At 41.3% G+C, this 22409-nt stretch overlaps 1 protein-coding gene across 1 annotated transcript in view; it reads right to left on the bottom strand.

Moving 5' to 3' along the window:
- Positions 1-5279: 5279 nt before the first annotated feature.
- LOC119967222 (zinc finger protein 845-like) overlaps positions 5280-22409 on the bottom strand; it is a 60371-nt gene continuing 43241 nt past the window's right edge. Inside the window, exon 3 of the mRNA XM_038799452.1 lies at positions 5280-11518. Coding sequence (XP_038655380.1) covers positions 7854-11518 — 3665 coding nt within the window. The 3' untranslated portion in view covers positions 5280-7853. The remainder of the gene's footprint in view (positions 11519-22409) is intronic.

Raw genomic sequence — 22409 nt, 5'->3', positions numbered from 1 at the left:
CTTTGGGAGTCAGGAGGTACCAAATTCTCAGTCTCTAACCAGCTCTTGTAGCCACAGTATTTATATGGCTGGTCCAGCTACATTTCTGGCAATAATAACCCCTGGGATGTTGCTGGGGGATTTAGCAAATGTCATAGGGGAAATGGTTAGGTTTTTTTTATTGGAGACAATTATTGCCGAGCACAAATGCAACTTTCCACCTATCTGCCCAAGTCTGAAAGTTGGGCAAGTCTTTCTGAACATGGGTATAGACAGTTTCAGTTTACGAGTGACAAGCTGTACTGAAAACTGTGCAATCAGCAGTGCCAATTCTGACTGTACGATGGAAGATCAATAATGAAACAACTGAAGATGGCTGGGCTTAAGATGCTACCCTAAGCAACTCCTGCAGTCCGAGTTTGAGACAATTGGCTCCCAAAATCTGCAACCATTTTTCTTTTTCTAAGTAGCCAATGAAGTTTTCTCCGATTACCACTGAATTTAATTTTGCTGGGCTCCATGGTGCCACATTTGGTCAAATGCTGCCTTAACGTCAAGTGGAAAGCCACTTTCATCTCATGAATTCAGCTCACGTTCGGACGGAAGCCACAATGAGATCTGGAGCAGAGTGGTCCTGGTGAAGCTGAAACTAAGCATTGCTGTGCAGGTCATTGCTGAGTAAGTGACACTTGATAGCACTGCCAAAAGCACCTTCCCTCACTTTGAGTAACTGATGGGCTGGTAATTGGCCTGGCTTTTTGTAGGACATATGAGGCAATTTTCCACAATTTCAGGTGGATGTCAGTGATGTAGCTGTGCTGGAACAACTTGGTTAGAGGTGGGACTAGTGCTGGAGTACATTTCTTCAGTACTACAGCAGGGAACCTGTCAGAGCTCAGCACTGTTGCTGTCCCCGATGTGTTCAACTGTTTCGTGATACCATGAGGAGTGAATTGTATTGTTTGTCTATGATGATAGGACACAGCTTTTGAATTATTACGATCATATAATCCTTTTTAATGTTATAAGCTTGATTCCATTTTTAGAACCAATGTACTTTTTTGGTTACAAAAAACATTTAATTTTCAGATTCCATTTCAGCTGAACATAATACACCAAGATCCATCTTTTCTTGAAACCTTAAACTGATAAAAATGTAAAGTGGTTGTTCGAGATTTTGTATCCGAGATACTAAATGTGTAGGTAGGTATTACCCAGGGCAAACTAGGACATCAGTGCCACATTAAGATTTTACATCTTCAAGAAAATTACACAACTAGGGCGAGGCAGCACAGCAAGGAAACCATTTTGGTGATTTGATCCGAACCAATCTTGTAATCAGAGTTTGTGTTTAAAACATGGATTTGCATCCAACTTTACGCCTAGAATGAAGTGCTGAGGGATATAAACTGTAATTGCAGCGTATATATTTCACTTTTGAGTGCTTCATTCAAAGGTTACCGCTGAGATACAGATCATTTTCCTTGGCTTGTTTTCGGCCCTCGTTTACACATCAGTTATTTTCTTGATAATTTTGGACAATAGTTTTGGGATCTTGCAAAAGCCCTATCTTGCTCAGGTTCACACATTTACATTTGCATAATAGTAACTGCACTAAGAATTTGGAAATGCAAATGCATTAATTAGGTGATAATGATGGATGTGTTTAAGTGGTTTAAATGCTTACTTTTACAAAACAGTCAAAATCTTAATCCAGTAATTAATACAGAAAAGCAACAAAACATTTCAGTAATGCCTTTCTATAATTCTTTTTCTCTTTCAGTGATCTGCACTACACAGAAATTGTTCTTTCAAAAAGAGTTTCTTAAAAGAAAATAAATACTAATAGTATGATATGCACAGCTTGTTAAAACAATTAAATCAGTTCAAACCAATAATCACACTTCCTCAAAAGCAAAATACTCAGGTGCTGGAAATCTGAAATAAGAACACAATATGCTGAAAATGTTCAGCAGGTCAGGCAACCTTTGTGGAGAAATAAGGACAATAATCTTTCATCAAAACAGAAGAAATATAGAAATGTTTTAAAGACAGTGGAAGGGGAGGGCGCAGGAATAACAGAAGGGAAGGTCTGTGATAGGGTGGAGGACAGGAGCACAAGTAACAAAAACTTTCATGATGCAAAAGCCAAAGAGTAAGGTGTATAAAAAATGAACAAAGACGGTGTCGAGATCAGGCGGGAATGGCTATAAAGCAGCCATCTGAATGCAACATGAAGGGATAAAGAAACAAGGCAGCGAACAAAAAAAGATGGAGGCAAAAGATATGATCTAAATTGTTGAACTCTAAGTCCAGAAGGCTGTCGAGTCCAGAGACAAAAGATAAGGTGCTGTTCCTTCGCTTGTGTTGAGCACATGCACAGGATGATGGATTAGCATTCCATCACTTTAACATCATCTGGTACTGAACAGCAAGGGAGCTTTCACCTGCTGTTTCCGACACAGACCGGTTCCCACTCGAGTAGTTGGGCAGCACAGTAGCATAGTGATTAGCACAATTGCTTCACAGCTCCAGGGTCCCAGGTTCAATTCAAGGCTAGGTCACTGTCTGTGCAGAGTCTGCACGTTCTCCCCGTGTCTGCGTGGGTTTTCTCCGGGTGCTCCGGTTTCCTCCCACAGTCCAAAGCTGTGCGGGTTAGGTGGATTGGCCATGCTAAATTACCCTTAGTGTCCTAAAAAGATTAAGTGGGGGTTGCTGGGTTACGGGGATAGGGTAGCTACTTGGGCTTCAGTAGGGTGAGCTTTGTAAGGGCCGGTGCAGACTCGATGGGCTGAATGGCCTCCTTCTGCACTGTAAATTCTATCTGTGAATACACCCGACAATCCCAGATTACCCAAGGAGCCCCATGTGGACAGTGATCTGAGCAGGGATACCTGATCAACACAGACAACAGTCCAGAGTTCCCAACCTCAGCCTCCCTGAAGCAGGATTAAATGTGCATATCACACCCATTACCCTTTTGCATCATGAAATCTTTTGTTAAATAATCTCTCCTGCCTTCCAGTTGATCTCAGATCATCTCTTTTGTTCTTACCCCTTACTTCCTCTTCTCCTGGTTTAAAAACTCTTACACTTCTATCTTCCTTCTCTTCTGATAAAACATTAACCCCGTTTCTCTCCACAGATGTACTTGGCGTGCTCGAGTAGCTCCAGCATTTTGTTTCTCAAAACCACATTTTTTCTTTGCATTACGGCTATACATTTAGTCAAATTCCATGATCTTGCATCATCTTTTGAGAGGTGTCAATTAATCAGCATTCCAGTAGCAGTACATCAAGCGTGCATCCAGTAAGAAATTGTGCTGGCTATGACATTCCTCAGCCTTTATTTTACACAATAGACTGCAACTGTGATAGGGCACTAATTGATCGATCCATGTTACAGACTTCTATAGCAAATGGTTAATTATAAAAAAGGCAAAACTAAATGACCCTTTAAACTCACAAATAAAACTTTTGTACAAAGTACTAATGTTTTGAGCAATTGTCTAGTTTCCAACACTATCTGGATTATCTATTCTCCCCCCCCCCCCCCTTTGAGCAAGGAATCAACCATAGCTTGACAGTACATTGCCTGTAGTTTTGCTGTTAACTAAATAATCCCATGGAAAATAAGAGATTAGACAAAAGCTAACTTTTTGAAAAGCTTATTAAAATTACGAACACATACTGTCAACTTTTGTTTCTGGATCTCTTTTCTTCTGGGCACTTCTGAATTCAGCCCTATGTTGTTCTTAATCATTTTGAAAATTATTGTAAATCATGTTAAATGTTTCAGTGAGAAAGAAAAGTGTCCGGTTGTCAGTTTGACTTCAGGTTATAACAGTAACATTTCAGAGCTCTTAACGTGAAGCACATAGTTACAGCAGTAAATCTTGAAACACCCAGGCAGATCTTCGCAGTCCCTGCTGGCATGTTAGCAGGCAGGGTGGGGTGGGGGAGAAAGAGGAGACCCCATAAAAATCCCAGGATGGCCTTCCTGCCCAACCATGACTTGTCCACGATTTTACTTGGGGAGCAGGGAGGAGAGAGCGAGAGAGAGAGAACCTTGAGGAGACGGAGGGACCCCATAAAATCATAAAGTTCCCTGAGCGGCCTTCCTGCCGAACCTTGACCAGCCCATAATTTTACCTAGGGCAAGCGTGCCTAGGGTGGCTTGCCTGTTCTTTGCACCAATTGAGGACCTTAACTGGCCACTTATGGGTCATTTTCCACCCAGCATAATTTATTGGCCGGTTGGCTGGAGTTCAGGGACTGGGAGAGGGGGGGAGATCAGCAGATCACTCTGCTCAAGTTTTGGATGAAAATGAGGGAGGACGACGCAGCCAATACTAGTCCCCTTTCCAGATCAGACTCGTGCTCCATTTCCGGATGTCGCTGCCCCTATCTGGCCTTGCCATCACCACGTTGGTCCTGTGGGCTTCATCACTTAGACTGATGGCATGCTGGTTGACCCAATAGTGCCCAGTGCCCCAAATGTTGTTGCTGGAACAGCAGAGCTGCTAGTCAATGTGAATGACGGGCAGGACTTCCACCCTAGTGAAGGGCAGAAGTCCCACCTCCAGCTAATTAACATTCCTTGAAACATTTAATATCTGCTAGGCAGCCTGGATTGCAGGGCTGTATTTCCCTGTGATCTCTTACGGTAACAAGGAACACTGACTCAGGGGGAAAAGAGCAAAATAAATAAAAATTGGATTGAGGAAGAAAAAGAAGCCAAAAATCTCTTAACAATCATTAAAAGTGAAGGAATGAGACACCACACTTTAAAGGTTACCTTTCACTGACAGAGTTTGTTTGGCTGTAGTTAAAGATTAACACAATATTAAAAAGGGATACTTTGACCGAAAAGAAGAGCCCATTTTCTGTCTAGATAAAGGAACTTGGTGCTGCTCAATGCATTTGTATGATCAGCCAGCCACATAGTAAGGTGTCACTTTCACACAGTTCACAGAAATGTTGTGCATCTTGGGCAACAACTTTCGGATTTCCCTGCTTCACTCTGTACCTGCCCTCACCTGGACTTGCTGTGCAACCTGTGCAGGAACAGTGAGCTGTTACATTTTCAATAAATTCTGGGCTAACATTACAGCAACAGTTTGCCCAGAAAAATAAAAAACTTCAAATTATTGCAATATTTTGTTAGCTATGACAACTTCAAGCTGCACTCGCAATTCTGAATAAAATTATTTCCATTAGTTACTTCAACATCTCACTTTACTTAAATAAGGTTTGATTTCTAATGGAAGTGCTTTCACGTTCAAGAAACTACAGGCTATATATGTTCAAAACATAGTGCATGGTTTAATCACACTACAGAAAAAAGTCCGACAGGAAGCAGTTTTTCTTTATAGAACAGCAGCAATGTGGCTTGAATACTTATCTTTGTGACTAAAATTCATCATTTAGAAGGCAAGGTCCTTTTTGCAGAAGCCAGTGCTCTCCTGGGGAATTAATTCAGAAGCGAAAAACTTGTTTTTTTTGAATGACTGTAATAATTTGGCTGAATTTGAATGCAGTTCGCCAGTGCCTCAAGGCAAATGGAGAATAAACTGGTCTTTAGATGCAACCTTGATTTGTCAATATAAAAATAGAGAATGCTCGGAACATTCAGCAGGATGGCAGTATCTTGTTGAGAACAACCAATATAAGCCACACCATTATGTTTCGGATCTTTCATGTGGAAGCTTGATAAGTAATCTACTGATAGACGTTCAGCAGTCAATCTCCTCCCATTTAATCACCCCACCATTTTATCTTCTCCTACATTAACTGCCAACCCCAAATAATTGCAGTTTAAAATTTATATTTTAATATGCACTTCCAAAACTTAAATCAAAGCAAATGACCCTTGGCGCCCTTGAGCAGAGTTTCATGTTAGTAAGGAACTGAACAAATCCCGCCTGCACAAATTTGATTGCCAAGCCTATATTACAGTTCCCAAGTAAAAGCATAAACAAAGTATGCTATTCCTAAGGTTTTTTTGCGCATATCAAATTTCAGTGAGGTTGCACTGATCTGTAACAAATGCAACACATTGAAGGGCACCACTCTTATCTGAAAAGCAGATTAAGTATCAGCACTTGCTGAATTGGAACTTATTTAGGGTTAGTAATCAACAATTCGAAATTGAAATGAATGAACATGTGATTTGCTTCTGGTTTTGCAGACATCTGCCTTGCTGCAGGGTAACTGGAATTCCCCAGAGTGCTTCACACAATGCATTGGATGTCGCAGTGTTATTGCACAAGAGAGAGGCAATATGCACACTACACCCTAAATTAATGTTTTTTTTTTGTCTTACTGGCCAGAATTAGACATTTCATTTCCAGTGCGTCTAGAACAAATCCAGAACGGTTCCAATTCTAATAAAGCCAAATTTGGACCTACTGTTAGGTTAGGGCATTCATTCCAAACTGGCAGAGATAGTTAAATTTACAACCGAATTGAGGATTATAACGATATCCCAATGACCTGTCTGCTGCGGAAAAAGCAGCATTTGATGGAAAAGCATATACTTAGAATCATGGAATGCTACAGCACAGAAGTAGGCCATTGACCCTTCACGTTTATACTGACTCCGCAAAAACAACTCACTTAATCCCAATACCCCTGCCTTTTGCCCACAGCACTGAATTTTTTATTCCATTCAGATAATTATCCAATTCCTTTTTGTAAGCCACAATTGAACCCGCCTCCACCACACACTCAGTGCACTCCAGATCCTGACTACTCTCGTTTTTGAGAACTTCGATCAAATCACCCCTCAGCCTTCTCTTCTTAATCACAACTGCTGCTGAAGTGGTTTATTTTGGCATGTCAAGCCAACAGCCAGATTAAAAGATGCATTTTAGAAGCACAATATTAAATGAAGCTCTCAAATCAGAACTAAATATATAAATTAATGAAAAAAATCACAACCCACGCTTTATTTTTTTTTAATGTGATTAAACACTCTCTTCAGATTTAATCTAAATCAACAACCCCAGTGTAAATCAACTGTAGTATTCCTAGGAAAACTGAAGCGATTCAGTTTCCCCCCCAAAAAATAACATATACAGCTTTGTATATTCAGCCAGTCACTGATCAATGCAAGGCTATAATGGAACTGCAGTATCGCTCATCTGCTAAAGTACATTCATTAGGCTATTTAGCTATCAATGCCTATTTACATAATTTTAATCAAAGAAAACATAACAGAAGAAAAACCCATGGATGAGGGAAAAATATTCAGTCCACCTCTCCAGTACCCTAACTGTCCCATTATATCATGAATGCCCCAGTTTTATTCACCAGTATATCACCAAACATTTACCATATTTTTTTCAGTAAAGCTCTTTCTAAGAACCTCATTTAAATGGACTTTTCACTGACAAATTTATGACCCCTGGCATTACCTTTGTGACTGAAACCTACTGGTTGCAATAAAAAGGAGTTGCTTAAGATAGGTGGACATTCCACCAAAGTAACCAGACTAACAGGCTTCACTCTACTGTGTTATACAAACAAAGCTTACTAATGTGCACACGGATGCATTTTTAAGATTTACAATGATTTCAAGTAAAGATGTATAAGTGGCACACTGCCTATTGTTCATCAGAAACAGGTTTCTACATTTTGGCCCTGCTAAGTCCCTTCAGTCTCATGGCGCTGCTTTCACTGGAGGGTTCCCTCACCCACTCGTGTTCACTACTACAACTTTTTAAGTTACTTCACTGCAATATGTAGTGGAAACATCTGCTTGCTTCTGCACCATTCCTTATTTCTGTGTCTACCAAGGTTGAGTGCCGCCCATCACAACAGCCATCTCTGTCCTTCCCATTGGAGGCTTTCCCTTTATTGCACAATTAGACTTTAACTTATGTGAACCTTGGCATGCCGCTTGAGGTTGGTCATAGAAGCACACGAGTAGTTACATTGGTCACATTGGAAAGTTTCTTTCTTTATATGGTTCCCCATATGCCGTTTGAGGTTGCCCAGTTGGGCAGAGACATAGTTACACTGTGAACATTTATATGGCCTTCTGTAGTTGTGGATGTTCATGTGTCTTATGAGGTTGCTCTGGTACTGGGAGGCAAAATTGCACAATTTGCAAGAGAAGACTTTTTGTTCTTTGCTAAGGCTATTCTCATTCTCCTCTTCTTGCTTTATCTCCGTCCTTTCCATGTGATTCTGTTTGTGGCGTTTGAAGGCTGCCTTGCTGTCGGATACAAACTTGCATTGGGTACACTGGTAGGATTCCTTTCCTGCATGCGTTCGAAGGTGCCTTTTGACATTGACTAATTGGGTGGAAGCATAATTGCATTGGCTGCATTTAAAGGGCTTTTCTCCTTTGTGGCTCCTGATGTGTCGATTAAGATTCCCCAACTCTATAGTTTCATAATAGCAATGCGAACATTTATACTGTCTCTTCCGTTTCAAATTTCTTGAAACATGGCTGGGGAAAGAACTGCTCGCCTCACAGGAGGGAGGCTCATCATTTTCAAGGTTGTTATCTTCCTGCGTAGATAGACCATTCTCTATCTCTTTTTTTATGCTAATGCTGTCCGGTTGTACCAGATCAGCTATTTCAGTAGGGGAGGAATCCACATGGCTAGATGATTGTTTCATGTGTGTTTGCAAGTGCCTCTTCAAGTTTGCAAAATTAATGGATGCATAGTTACACTTGTTGCATTTAAATGGCCTCACACCCAAATGAACCTGGATGTGGCGCTTGAAGTTCCCAGATTGCTTGGTGGTATAGTTGCAGTGGGAACACTGATACTCACTTTTGCTGTTGCTGTGTGTTTTCATGTGTGCTTTCATGTGCATTATAAAGTGGTTGGGGTACTGGGTGACAAAACTGCACAATTTGCAAGAGAAGATGTTTTCACTACTTTGATGGACAATTGTCTCTTTGGAAGGCAGCTGGGGGTCACTAGACACAGAGCCTGAACTGTGCGTTTTCATGTGCCCCATTAAATCGTTTAAATGTTCTGTGATGAAGTCACACAAATTGCAAGAAAAACGTTTCTGAGCATTTTCACCCTCTCTTTCTTCCTCCAACTGTAGCTCCCCTTCATTTTCCATGTGATTCTGCAAGTGCCCTTTCCAGCTGGTTATGCTGCAAGTAGAATAGGTGCATTGGTCACATTGGAAAGACTTTTTACCTGTGCGAAGTTGTTGGACACCCATGTTTTTCCTGGTCACATCTGCATGAGTCTTCATGTGCCTTGCAAGAATACTTGGGTACTGGGCTTTAAAATTACACAACACACAACAATAGGGTTTCTCAGATTTCACTGAATTGCTGCCCTCCCCTAAGAATGTCTTTTCTGTGTGAATTTGCTTGTGTCGCTTCAAATTCTCCATGCGGCTACAAGTGTAATTACACTCACTGCACCTGAAAGGTTTTTCCCCAGTGTGGATCAATATGTGCCGTTTAAGGTTACCTTGCTGCACTGTTGCATATTCACAGTAGTGACACTTGTAGGGTTTCTCTGAATTGTGTGTTTTCATATGCCTCATGAGGTGGCCTGGGTACTCCGAGACAAAGTTACACAGCTTGCAGGAATAAAGCTCCTGGGCTTTTTCATTCCCATTTTCATCGTCTTCCAACAGCAATTCTTTCTTGACATGGCTCTCCTTATGTTCCTTTAATTCCATTGCACTGCTGCAGGTATAATAACAGATGCCGCATTTGAACGACTTGGGCCGAGTATGTGTTAATATGTGACGTTTGAGATTTCCTGACTGGTGAGATGCATACTCGCACTGATCACATTTGAAGGGCTTTTCTCCCAGATGAATCCGGATGTGCCGTTGTAGATTCCCTGATAAAGAAGATACATAATTACAATATGTACATTTGTAAGGCTTCTTTTCTCCACTTCCAGTTTTCTCAGTGTGGTCTTGTTGGTGCTGCTTTAGATTGGCCATGTTATCACAGACATAGTCACACAAGCGACATTTGAGCGATTTTTTGTACGTGTGTGTCTGCCTATGCCTCTTAAGGTGCCCTGACTGATAAGTTGCATAATCACATTGGTCACATTTGAAGGGTTTCTCTCCCAGGTGAATTCGAGTGTGTCTTTGGAGGTTCCCCAAAAGTAATGATGTATAATCACAATATAAACATTTGTAAGGCTTCTCCTCTCCAACTTTTGTTGCAACTTGCTCGGGAATATTGGTTGAGGCTTTGCTAGTGACATTTTGTTTATCCTGCAGATGCTTTTCCTTATCTTGTTGAAGCTTTTCTTTTATGTGAGTCTCTTTGTGCTGTTTTAAGTCTAAAAAGTTACCACAGCTGTAGCCACAGCTCCGGCATTTGAACATTTTTTCACGTGTGTGAGTGAGCGAATGACGCTTAAGGTTCCCCATTTGACAGGAGGAATAATCGCATTTGTCGCACTTGAAAGGTTTTTCTCCCAGGTGAATGCGGGTGTGTCTCTGGAGATTTCCGAGCAATGGTGATGCATAGCTACAATACAAACATTTATAAGGCTTCTCCTCACTATTTGCTTTCATCTTGGTTGCATCTGAATCATTATTTTGGAGTAAACTTTTGTCATCTTTGTGGTTTTGTTTGTGTCGCATTAAATCTGCCATACTGGCTCCTGTATAGTCACACTGGCTACATTTGAAGGATTTTTTCCTTGTGTGTATCAGCATATGACGTTTGAGATTCCCCATCTGACCAGATGCATAATCACACTGGTTGCATGTAAAGGACTTTTTCTGGGTATGTGTGAGCTTATGGCGCTTCAAGTTCCCCGACTGGCCAGTTGCATAGTAGCACTGGTCACACTTAAAGGGTTTTTCTCCAAGGTGAATTCTGATGTGACGCTGTAGATTCCCCATCAATGATGATGTATAGCTGCAGTATGAGCAGTGGTAAAACTTCTTATCTTCACTTCCTCCAGTGGATATGTCACAGTCTGCCTGCGAGGGGGATAGCTTCTTTGAAGCAGGGCTCTCTTTTCGTTCCGACGGAGGTTTCTTTTTCATGTGCTTTCTCTTGTGCCGTGTCAGGGTGATCATATGATCACAGGCAAAATCGCAGTAGCTGCATCTGATGGCCTTTTTCTGAATTTGGGTTTGCACAAGGGCTGTGAATTGGTCAGATGCATTGTCACATCTCAAAGGCTTCTGGCCTTCACAATTCAGGAAATGACACTTAGCCTTTTCCACTTGATTAGTTTTACGATTGCTGTCGGAGCATTTATAGAGCTTTTCGTCAAGTGCTTGGGTTTTGTTCAGACTGTCACAATGCATGGAAGTTTCCTCAAAGCTACAGTCTTCTTCCAGCATGCTGTCCACACCAACATCCATGTTGTTCTGATTGACAAAACCATTTGTCTGCTGAGGGGAACCGTCACAACAGTCTGTCAGCATTTTAAGCGGCTTTGGGGTAGATTTTACTTGGTGACCCACCATCTCTACATCATTTTGCTGTTCCTTTCCAGTTTTGAGTCGTTTGCAGCTTGGCGAAAACTCCCCACCATTGTCATTTGCATCACTAAAGTCCAAGCTATCAGAACCTGCAAATAAAAATCAACACAAGCAATCAGTTTATTGGGCACTGCCAGCTGGCAAAAAACATCAACATAAATAAAGTCCCATTTTATCAACAGAGCTACAATACCAGCAGTTGTGATGGGCAACAATCATGGTGCAGAGTATATTAATCCAGTATTATATTAATATGGTGTACTTATTTTTCTGCATTTTCATTTCCAGCGGCTTTAATAAAAAAGACATTGGGTTTAACAAAAAAAACACAAACATAAATGCAATAATTTGATGTGGCGATGTTCTGAATATAAGCTGCTATGTGGTAAAAGTCTAAACAAAGCCACAAAAAAAAACAACAATAAATGTTCACTAAGTTGTATTAGATCTATGGGTCTCTGACAGAGAGCTAGAAGACTTAATTCTCATTCAGGTTGGAGCTTAACCCAGACATGTAGGATGGAAATCTCTTGATCACATTATAGTTACTATACTTCAAAAAATGATCCACTGGTTATGAAGTGCTTTGAGATATCTTAATGACTACAAGGCAGAATTACAAGCTTTTCTTCTTTGCTGACTAATAAAGAACTTGGATAGTTTGCAGTTTTCTTATAATGAATGCAAATCTTGCCTGTAAAACAACACCCAGAAACTCAAAATGGTGTGCAATTAAAAAGCGCCGGGGGAGAAAAAAAGATAAAATTTCTGCAACAGTAAAGAGGGAGGAATGCCTTTTAGGGAGCATGATGGGGTGGATATGGTGGGCACGGGAGATACAAATTATTATTTTGGGAAGGCGTTAAAAGGAGCTTTAATCTAGATCCAAGCCATAGGATAGTTGACCCAAGGGTTTTCATCACAGACATTTGGGGCAAATTCCTCACCATCTACATGGGTCTAATATTCATATACTCAAAACATCTGAAATATATATAGTAATTAAAAAGGAAAAAAAAAACACAGCAGTTTATATAATGAGTTAAAGCTCCACCTTATTTTGGTCTTCAGTGTTCGCATTCTGAAATGCTTGTCATATGACGAGTGAAATCTCTTTACTGTGAAGTACACATATAAAGTACATAATCAGAAAATGGCCAGCCAAGGTTAAATTTTAAACTGACAGCACAAAGGAAGGTTAGTTCAACTGGCAGTTCAACCAGAAAGATGGGCAACCATAACTCACTACTTGCCTATTTCAGGAATTTCTATGTTTTCGACGAGGGACGAGGCAACTTCCCTCGAGTCTCATTTAGGCAAAGGGTACAACTGCTATTTTTTCCTGGATCATCTTCCTACAGGTTTGTTACATCTAGACATACACAAATATAGAAAAAAAAGGGTTCTAACTCTTTTCCTGGTTTGCACATCTTCTCAGTGTGCCATGCTGGGGTACAATTCCATATGACAAGGTTGCTGGCTTGGATGGAGAAGCAAGGACAGATGGGTAATTTTTTTTTCATTGAATTTAAATTCCACCAGCTGCTGTGGTAAGATTTGAACCTGTGTCCCTGGAGCAATAGCCTGGGCTGCTCATTTACTTATCCAGTGGCATCATCACTATGCTATCCCTCCTGATATATTGAGTCAGCAGGAGTCACTGGATAATGATCAGGGGTAAGTATCTTTGCTATTTTCTTCCTCCCTGACCGTGACCTGAAGTTATAGCTCAGTGGGCCCCTATATGGGGCGGCATGATAGCGCAGTGGTTAGCACTCTTGCTTCACAGCTCCAGTGTCCCAGGTTCGATTCCCAACTTGGGTCACCGCCTGTGTGGAGTTTGCACGCTTTCCCGTGTCTGCGTGGGTTTCCTCCTGGTGCTCCAGTTTCCTCCCATAGTCCAAAGATGTGCAGGTTAGATGCATTGACCATGCTAAATTGCCCTTCATGTCCAAAAAAAAGTTTGGGTGGTGTTACTGGGATAGGGTGGAGATGTGGACTTGGTAGGGTTCTCTTTTCAGGGGCGGTGCAGGCTTGATGGGCCAAATGGCACTGTAAAGTCCAGGATTCTATGATTCTCTATGCCTGCCTTGAAGATCTTCTTTTTCTGTATAGACCCAAATTGAAATGTGGACTTTATAGCTCTGTACGGCCCAGAAAGAATGCAAGTGGTGCATTTAGACAGGGAACCATTGAGAGCGCCAAGCATTTTGTAAACGTGTAAACCACTCAACTAGGAGTATTTAGCTCACTCGGCTAAATCGCTGGCTTTTAAAGCAGACCAAGGCAGGCCAGCAGCATGGTTCGATTCCCGTACCAGCCTCCCCGGACAGGCGCCGGAATGTGGCGACTAGGGGCTTTTCATAGTAACTTCACTGAAGCCTACTCGTGACAATAAGCGATTTTCATTTTCATTTCATGATGGAATGCCAGCACGTTAGAATAGGAGACTCAAACAAAAATTCAAATTTAATCTTCACGAGGGTATTGATTGCAACATCTTAGTGTGGAAAAGTTTTTGAAAAACTGTATTTTAAGATGGTAGTTCTTTGTTGCCTCTGGCGTGTCATTGGGCAAATAGTTAAAGCTATGGTATCCGAATCCATAAGTAAACATTGCCATTCCCAAAATCCTCAGGTTAACTGAAATTGAGGAAAAAATGGACCAGAACAGAAAAGGAGAACAGCAATGTCTACATGGAAGTGATTATAACCAGAAACATTGCATCCATTGGGCAACAGTCGACACACACCACTTGGAAAACAATTATTCCCTTCATTGTTGTAAAAATCACAACAAAGCATCAACATTTCTATCGAGGTCTTAGAGGCTAACCTGATGAAATCATGATCATAGAATCTACAGTGCAGAAAGAGTCCATTTGGCCCATCGAGTCTGCACCGGCCCTCAGAAAGAATACCCCACTTATCCCCACACTCCCATCCTATCCCCGTAACCCAGTCATCCCACCTGACCTTCTTTGGACACCAAGAGTAATTTAGCATGGCCAATTCACCTAATCTGCACATTTTTGGGACTGTGGGAGGAAAATCTTTGGACTGAGAGAGGAAACCGGAGTACCCGGAGGAAACCCACTCAGACACGGGGAGAACGTGCAGACTCTACACAGACAGTGACCGAAGCCGGGAATCGAACCTGGGATCCTGGAGCTATGAAGCAACAGTGCTAACCACTGTACTGCCAAGCCGCCCATTAGCACTGTGCTCAGCAGCAGCAAGAAAAGCAAATGAGGTACACAGTTGCATTAGCAGGGTCTCAACATTTGGTTATATTTGGTTGTCTGGGGCACTGGCCACACCCAAGCCTGGAGGTTAAGTCTGCCCTTGAGCAACAATGGTGATTCCACTCATTAGGAATAGAAATTCTGAGGAATGTTTAAAAACTGTAGCTTTTCTACTTGAGAGATGATTGAGCAGTAGCAGGTGAAATATTGAAAGTTGTGGATATAATTGGAAAAAAAAGGAGCCAATTGCGTAGGTTTTACAACCTACAAATTTGGAGGGTCAAGAGTAGAAAGAAGCCAGGTGACTTCAGATGTTATTTTTCCACCCAAAGGCTGATCAGGCTGCAGAAAGTTTCAAAAAAAGTTATTTAAAACACAATATTAATGAGTTGAGGAGATAATTAAATGCCTTTCTGGAGGAAGAGGCAATGAAAAGTTCATGTATAAAACAAGGCCCAGCTTATAGGACAAAATATCTTTCCCCTGTTCCTAAAAATTCTAGTATTATGACGTTAGCTTCCTTAGTGAGAGGACTGCAAGTCTAGAAACAATATCAAGTAAAAAGATAACAAGTTTTACCGCATTTGAAAAGTAGCAGCAGTTGGGTAGGTAGTTAAACCGAAGACAAGAAAAATAATTTACATATAATAAGATTTACATGTTGGTAAGATCACAGTTGTAACCTGTCAGCCACTTTTAAACAATACTACTTCAGGCTGCCAACAAGGCTTGGTGGTTCAATGGTAAATTAAGCAAATATTTAGTCTCGCAAAGCTAAACTACTTCTAGAAAGGTATAGTCGTACCTTAATAAAATAAAATCATAATTAAGAAAACAAATCATGTTGCCCATCACTGACCAGAAGTAACGCTACTCTGCTGAAATTTACTTAAAACAAAACAATTATTTTCACAAACAGTCAATATGTAAATGCAAATAAAATTTCTATTTCTGTGCAGTAGCGCTACTTACCATAGCAGATTGGTTTTTAAGCCCCAAGTATGATCCAGGGTCACTGAAGAACAAAGACCAAGTGGATAAATGGTTTGTTTTCCTTGCGCAACCAATTCGTAGTTTTGAAAATAATATACTCTATAAAGGTTATAGAACTGCTGCAACAGTCTGCTTACAAGTATAGAAAAATTCCTCTTTTAAAACAGACGCCATGCAAGCCACTTCCTTTGGCCAGGTACATGGAACCCTAGACACATCTCAAATTGACTTGTTCCTTACTCATTCACAGAACGTGGATGTCGTTCGCCAGGTAAACTATTGTCCATCCTTAACAGCCCTTCAAGTGGTGGTGGTGAACCGCCTTCTTGACAATGAAGGAGCTTGCTAGGTCATTTCAGAGGGCAGTTAAGAGTTAATCTCAGTGCTGTGATTCTGAAGTCACATAGTCAGATTGGATAAGGGTAGCAGATTTCCTTTCCTGAAGGACATCAGTGACCCAGATGGGCTATTACAATAATCCAACAGTTAAATGGTCACCCTTGGTGTCATTGCGGGATTTAACTCAAAAGTTGCTGAATCACTAATCCAGTAACATAATCTCAACATCGCTAGTTCTGGTACAGACACAATGGGACAAATGGCCTCCTTCGGCCTTGTGACAATTCTGCAATTCCGTTATGTAAATACATATTTTTTTCCTTTATGATGCTATTGGGAAGGGGAAGGGGATTACGGAGACTTGCATATCCTCCCAAATTAAATTAACTAAAAATTTATTACAAAACACGAGTGGATTCACTTAACTCAATCTGGAGTAAAAGTTTTAAATTGAGGAAAGGCAAATTTTATAAAACTGAGAAGTGATTTGGCTGAGATGGGATGGACAAGATGCTAAAGGATAAATCAGCGGTAAATCAATGGGAAGCACGAATAAGTGAGACCCCCTCCAAAAATTGTACTGTCAAATCTCGACCCCCATGGTTGTGTAGAGAAATTCAGGGAAGATTAAACAGAAAAAAGATAGCTCATGATAGTCACAACTCAACACTGCAGATAGAGTTGACAAGAAAGTACAGGGCTCAAGAAATAAGGAAATCAAAGAGGGAGCATGAAAAGATATCAGCAAGCAAGATTAAGGAAAACCCAAAGAAGCTTTACCAGTATATAAAGGGCAAAAGGAGAGTTAGTTAAGGAAGAAGTTGAACTTATCAGAGATGAAGAGGAGCAAAAAAAGAAACTAGCCGCTGATTTTAATCCCATTTTCCAGCACCATGTCTGTGGCCTTGCAGGCTACAGCACTTCAGATGCAGATCCTGGTACCTTTTAGCTGGGTTGAACATTTCAGCCTCAACCACCAATTCGGGCAGTGAATTCCAGACACCCACCACCCTCTTGGTGAAGAGGCTTTTCCTCACGTCCCCTCTAATTCTTCAACCAATCATCTATTACCCCTGGTAATTAGCCCCTCAGCTGAGGGAAACATTCTGCTGCAAAATGTTTTGAAGTTTTTTGGAAGCTACGTAATTAATATTCAGTCATTCTGCGTGAAATGCTATAACCACTGTTACTGTAGTGCAGAGCACCAGGACAATGTTCAGCTCGGTGACTGATTTAAGGATAACTAGGGAATTCTGCTCAACCCAAGACTATGACAGGTATTTAATAGCACAAGAGATCATGGAATGAGTTGCTTTGCATGGTTTAAGAGGTCTTTTGTTCCACAGGCCGTGGGGTCAGGCAATATGTCATAATTTTACCCAAATACCAATAGATATACTGTCAATTCCATGTAAATAAACTTTTGATCCCAGATTTTTCATTTGTTCCTATTTAGTAGATTCCCAAACTTTCTTCCAGAAAAAAACTGGTGCTGTCATTCCTATTGTCAGAACAATTACACCGTTCCAATTGCAAAATGAATGCCAGAGCAAATGCTCATATTTGCTTCGACTCAAACACAATTTTACTCCTTTCAGTGCAAGCATGGTTGCTTCTGATCCAGACACAGAAAGTTATGTCAAGTTCCAGGGCCTTTCACAGTAACTTCATACTTGTGACAATAAAAGATTATTAACCATTATATACATTTTCTAGCCATGACACAAAACTTGGATTGAGACAAAATGCACTTTTCAATTATTCATACGTTAATGCTCAATATACAGAAAAGACCACAAACTTAACTTGACCCAAAGACAGAAGCACATGAAAGTACTCTAAGAGATGGCGAATGTAAAGATGGCCTTGTTTGACTTTGTTTTCAATTATGATGACGTATGGATTGAAATTGATACTTTGAAAATGCTGTTCGTACTCAAGCTAGTATGTGCCATCATCAAACCACAATCCAAATTCAAGCACAACCTCTCCCAACAAATCAGACATGAATTTCTCAGTAAAAGACTAAAGAAAAATAAAATTGCCTCGCAAATTGTGTCAATGGTGTTGAAAAAGTTCACAACTTGATAATGAAGGAAAGCAAGTAAGAATGTCACAGATTTGACAGAGTGTGCAGTGTTTCTGTACAAAGTCATCCATAGCTCACTTTATACATGGAACAAAGCAAGAGGTTAGAGACATAAAGGGATGATGTGTAACGGTAATATTGCTGGGTCAGTAAATGTTCTGTAAATTTAGTGAATTTAGAATTGAAGGGTAGCATCAGTATCATTGCTGTAAAAACCCATCTAGTTCATTAACATCCTTTAGAAGCCTTGGGAGTCCTCAACATTGATTCTAGACCTCATGAAGTCTCATGGCATCAAATAAAAGGCAAGAAAACCTCCTGCTGATTATCACCTATCACCTTCCCTCTGCTGATAAAGTTAAATTCCAACTGGAAAAAAATACTGAGGGTGACAAGGGCACATAGTGTGTGTATTCTGGGTGGTGAATTTCAATGGTCATTACCAAGATTAGCCCAGTAACATAATTACTGATCGAGCTGGCCGAGGGCTGAAGGACATCACTGCAAGACTGCATCTGTGGTATATGATAAGGGAATCAAAAGGGAAAAACCTCCTTGACCTCATCTTCATTAATCAACCTGTCACAGGTGCATCTGCCATGAGAGCATTAGTAGGGGTGACCACCACACAGTCCTTGTTGAGATGAAGTTCAGTTGTGGCACCACTACTGTGCTAAATGGGATAGATTCAGGACAGATACAGCAACTCAAAATTGGACATGAAGCACTGTTGGCTATCAGCAGAACTGTATTCAACCACAATTGGTGACTTCAAGGCCCAGCATGAAGTCACTTTACCATGAGCATCAAGCCAGAGGATCAGCCCTGGTTCAATGATGAGTGCAGGAGCAGCACCACGTATACATAAAAATGAGGTGGAACCTTGGTGAAACTACAACACGGGATGGTTTGCATGCTGAACAGCAAGCAGCATGCAATAGACATTTAAGCAATCCCTGAACCAAGAGATAAATTCTATAGTCCTACCATATCCAGTCCTGAATGGAGGTAGACAATTAAACAACTAGCCAGAGCAGGTGGCTCCACAAACATCCACATTCTCAATAAACATCCACATTCTCAATATCGAATGAGCTCAGCATATCAGTGCACTAGAGGGTGAAACATTTGCAACCATCTGTACCAGAAGTGCCAAGTCGATGGTCCATCTCAACCTCCTCTCAAAAGCCCCCAAATCACAGATGTCAGACATAAGCCAACTCAATTCACTCCAGGATGTCAACAAATGGCTGACGCTGCTCGATAATGCAAGCGCTCTGGGCTCTGACAACATTCCAGAAGTAGTGCTGAAGACATGCTCTCGAGCACTAGATTTTAACACTCCTAGCCAAGCTCTTCCAGGACAGCTACAACACAGGCATCTACCCAACATAGGAGAAAATTGTCCAGGTGTACCCTATCCACAAAAAGCAGGACAAATCCAATCTGATTAGTTCTCACCCCTTCAGATTACTCTCGATCAAAGGTACTGTTGGTAGTGTTGTTAAGTGGCATTTACTTAGCAATAACCTATTCACTGATACGCAGTTTGGCTTCCACTAGGACAACTTGGTTTAAGCCTCGATCCAAACTTGGACAAAAAAAGCTGATTTCCAGGCAAAGTGATTGCCAGCGCTTGACCAGTGTGGCATTGCAGAATCCAAGCTACATTACAATTAATGAGAATATGGGAATCAGAGGGGAAACTGTCTGTTGGTTGGAGTTACACCTGGCTTGAAAGAAGATGGTTGTGGTTGCTGGAGGCCAATCATCTCAGCTCCAGTGTACTTCTGCACGAGTATCTCAGGGCAGTCTCCTGGGGAGAGTTGCTTCATCAATGATCATCCTGGGTAGTGGTGGGGGGCATGGTGACACAGTGGTTAGCACTTCTGCCTCATGGTGCCGAGGACATGGGTTCGATCGTGGTCCTGGGTCACCGACCATGTGGAGTTTGCACATTCTCCCCGTGTCTGCGTGTGTCTCACCACCACAACTCAAAAGATGTGCAGGGAAGGTGGATTGGTCACATTAAATTGCCCCTTAGTTAGAAAAAAAAAAATCAATGATCTTCCTTTCACCAGGGCAGAAATAGGAATTCTTGTTGATGATTACACGATGTTTAGTGCCATTTACAACTCCTCAGATACGGAATCACTGTGTCCATAGACGGCAAGTCCTGGCTAACATTCAGATTGATAAGTGGAAAGTAACATTCATGCCACACAAATGACCAGCTCCAACAAGAGAGAATCTAACTATCTCTGTTTAATATTTAAGAGCACTGAATTCCCCCACCATCAAAATCCTAGGGTTACCATTGACCAGAAACTTAACTGGACCAGCGCTATAAATATCGTCGACAAGAGCAGGTCAGAGGTTGGAAATTCTGCCAGGATGTGAGGTGATGCATTTTGGTCGATCGAATCAGGGAAGGACCTACTCAGTTGATGGTAGGGTGTTGGCGAGAGTAATAGAACAAAGACATCTAGGAGTACAGGTTCATAGCTGCTTGAAAGTGGAGTCACAGGTGGACGGGGTGGTGAAGAAGGCATTCGGCATGCTAGGTTTCATTGTCAGAACACTGAATACAGGACTTTGGACGTCTTGTAGAAGTGGTGCAAGACATTAGTAAGGCCACACTTGGAATACTGTGTACAGTTCTGGTCCCCTATTATAGAAAGAATATTATCAAACCAGAAAGAGTACAGTAAATATTTACTAGGATGCTACCCAGACTCGATGGTATGAGTTATAAGGAGAGGCTGGATAGACTGGGGCGTTTTTCTCCCAGGGTGTAGGAGGTTAGGGGTGAACTTATAGAGGTCTATAAAATAATGATGGCCATATATAGACAAGGTAGATAGTCAACATCTTTTCCTAAAGCTAGGGGAATCTAAAACTAGAGGGCAAAGGTTTAAGGTGAGAGGCCAGAAATACAAAAGGGTCCAGAGGGGGAATGTTTTCACACAAAGAGTGGTGAGTGTTTGGAATGAGCTGCCAGAGGGAATAGTAGAGGCAGGTACAATTTTGTCTTTTAAAAATGCATTTAGACAGTTATATGGGTAAGATGGATACAGAGGGATATGGGCCAAATGCGGGCAATTGGGACTAGCTTAGTGTTAAAAACTGGGCAGCATGGAGAAGTTGGGCCGAAGGGCCTATTTCCATGCTGTAAACCTCTATGACTCTAAACTCTATGAGTAATTCACCTCCTGAATCCCCAAAGCCTGTTCACCATCTTCAAGGCACAAGTCAGGAATATGATGGAATACTCTCCACTTGCTTGAATGACTGCTGTTCCGACATTATCCTGGACATAATTGCCCACTTAAAAGGGATCAGCAGCCCATCCTCCATCTTAAACATTCACTCCCTCCACCATAATAAGAAGTCTTACAACACCAGGTTTAAGTCCAACAGGTTTGTTTAGAATCACTAGAGTTCAGAGCACAGCTCCTCCCTCAGGTGAATGAAGAGGTGGGTTCCAGAAACATATATATATATATATATAAACAAAGTCAAAGATGCAAGACTACCATGGTGGCAGCAATCTGTACCATCTGCAAGATGCACTGTAGCATCTCACCAAATCAACTTTGATAGCACCTTGGAAATGTGACCATTACCATCTAGAAGGACAAGAGCAGCAGACGCATAGGACCACCACCAACAGCAAGTTCCCCTCCAAGTCACACACAACCCCGACTTGAAACTATATTGCCGTTCCTTCACTGTCACAGGATGAAAAACTTGGAACGCCCTAAAAGTACTGTGGGTGTACCTGTGCCAGGTGGACTACACCAGCAAATGGCTGACTTCCACCTTCTTGAGAGAAATTTGGAGGAACAATAAATGTTGGCTTTGTCAGCGATACTCGTCATGTGTCACGCGTCAGGACTGGAAGAACCAAAAATCTTGATGAGTAAAAGTTCCCCAACTTTCTAAAATCTGGATTCAATCCAGCACAACTAATAGGATGCAAGACTCCATGCATATGAAATCAGTTCACACATTCTCTACCCATTTTGTACCACAGATGGCAAAACACCACTAATTTAACTAACAGATAATTTCATTCAGAGAGGTCAGCGAAAGCAGAAAAAGAGATAAAAATCACATCAGTTTACATTAGTGATGGCACAGTAAAATGAGATTTCCGCCAGAGCTACCTGCCCAGGGAACCGATTGGTGTGGAACAATGACACACACGCGCACAAACAAACAAATTCCTTTTGGTGCCAATAAAATTGAAGCTAAAAAGGTTGGGAGGAAATCATTTCTTCTGCAGAGCACGCAAGTGAAAATGTAAACCAGC

The sequence above is a fragment of the Scyliorhinus canicula genome, chromosome 6 (genome assembly GCF_902713615.1).
Source record: "Scyliorhinus canicula chromosome 6, sScyCan1.1, whole genome shotgun sequence".
Lineage (NCBI taxonomy): Eukaryota > Metazoa > Chordata > Chondrichthyes > Carcharhiniformes > Scyliorhinidae > Scyliorhinus > Scyliorhinus canicula.
Note: the sequence above shows the minus strand (reverse complement) of the source record. Positions and strands in the feature narration are given on the sequence as shown.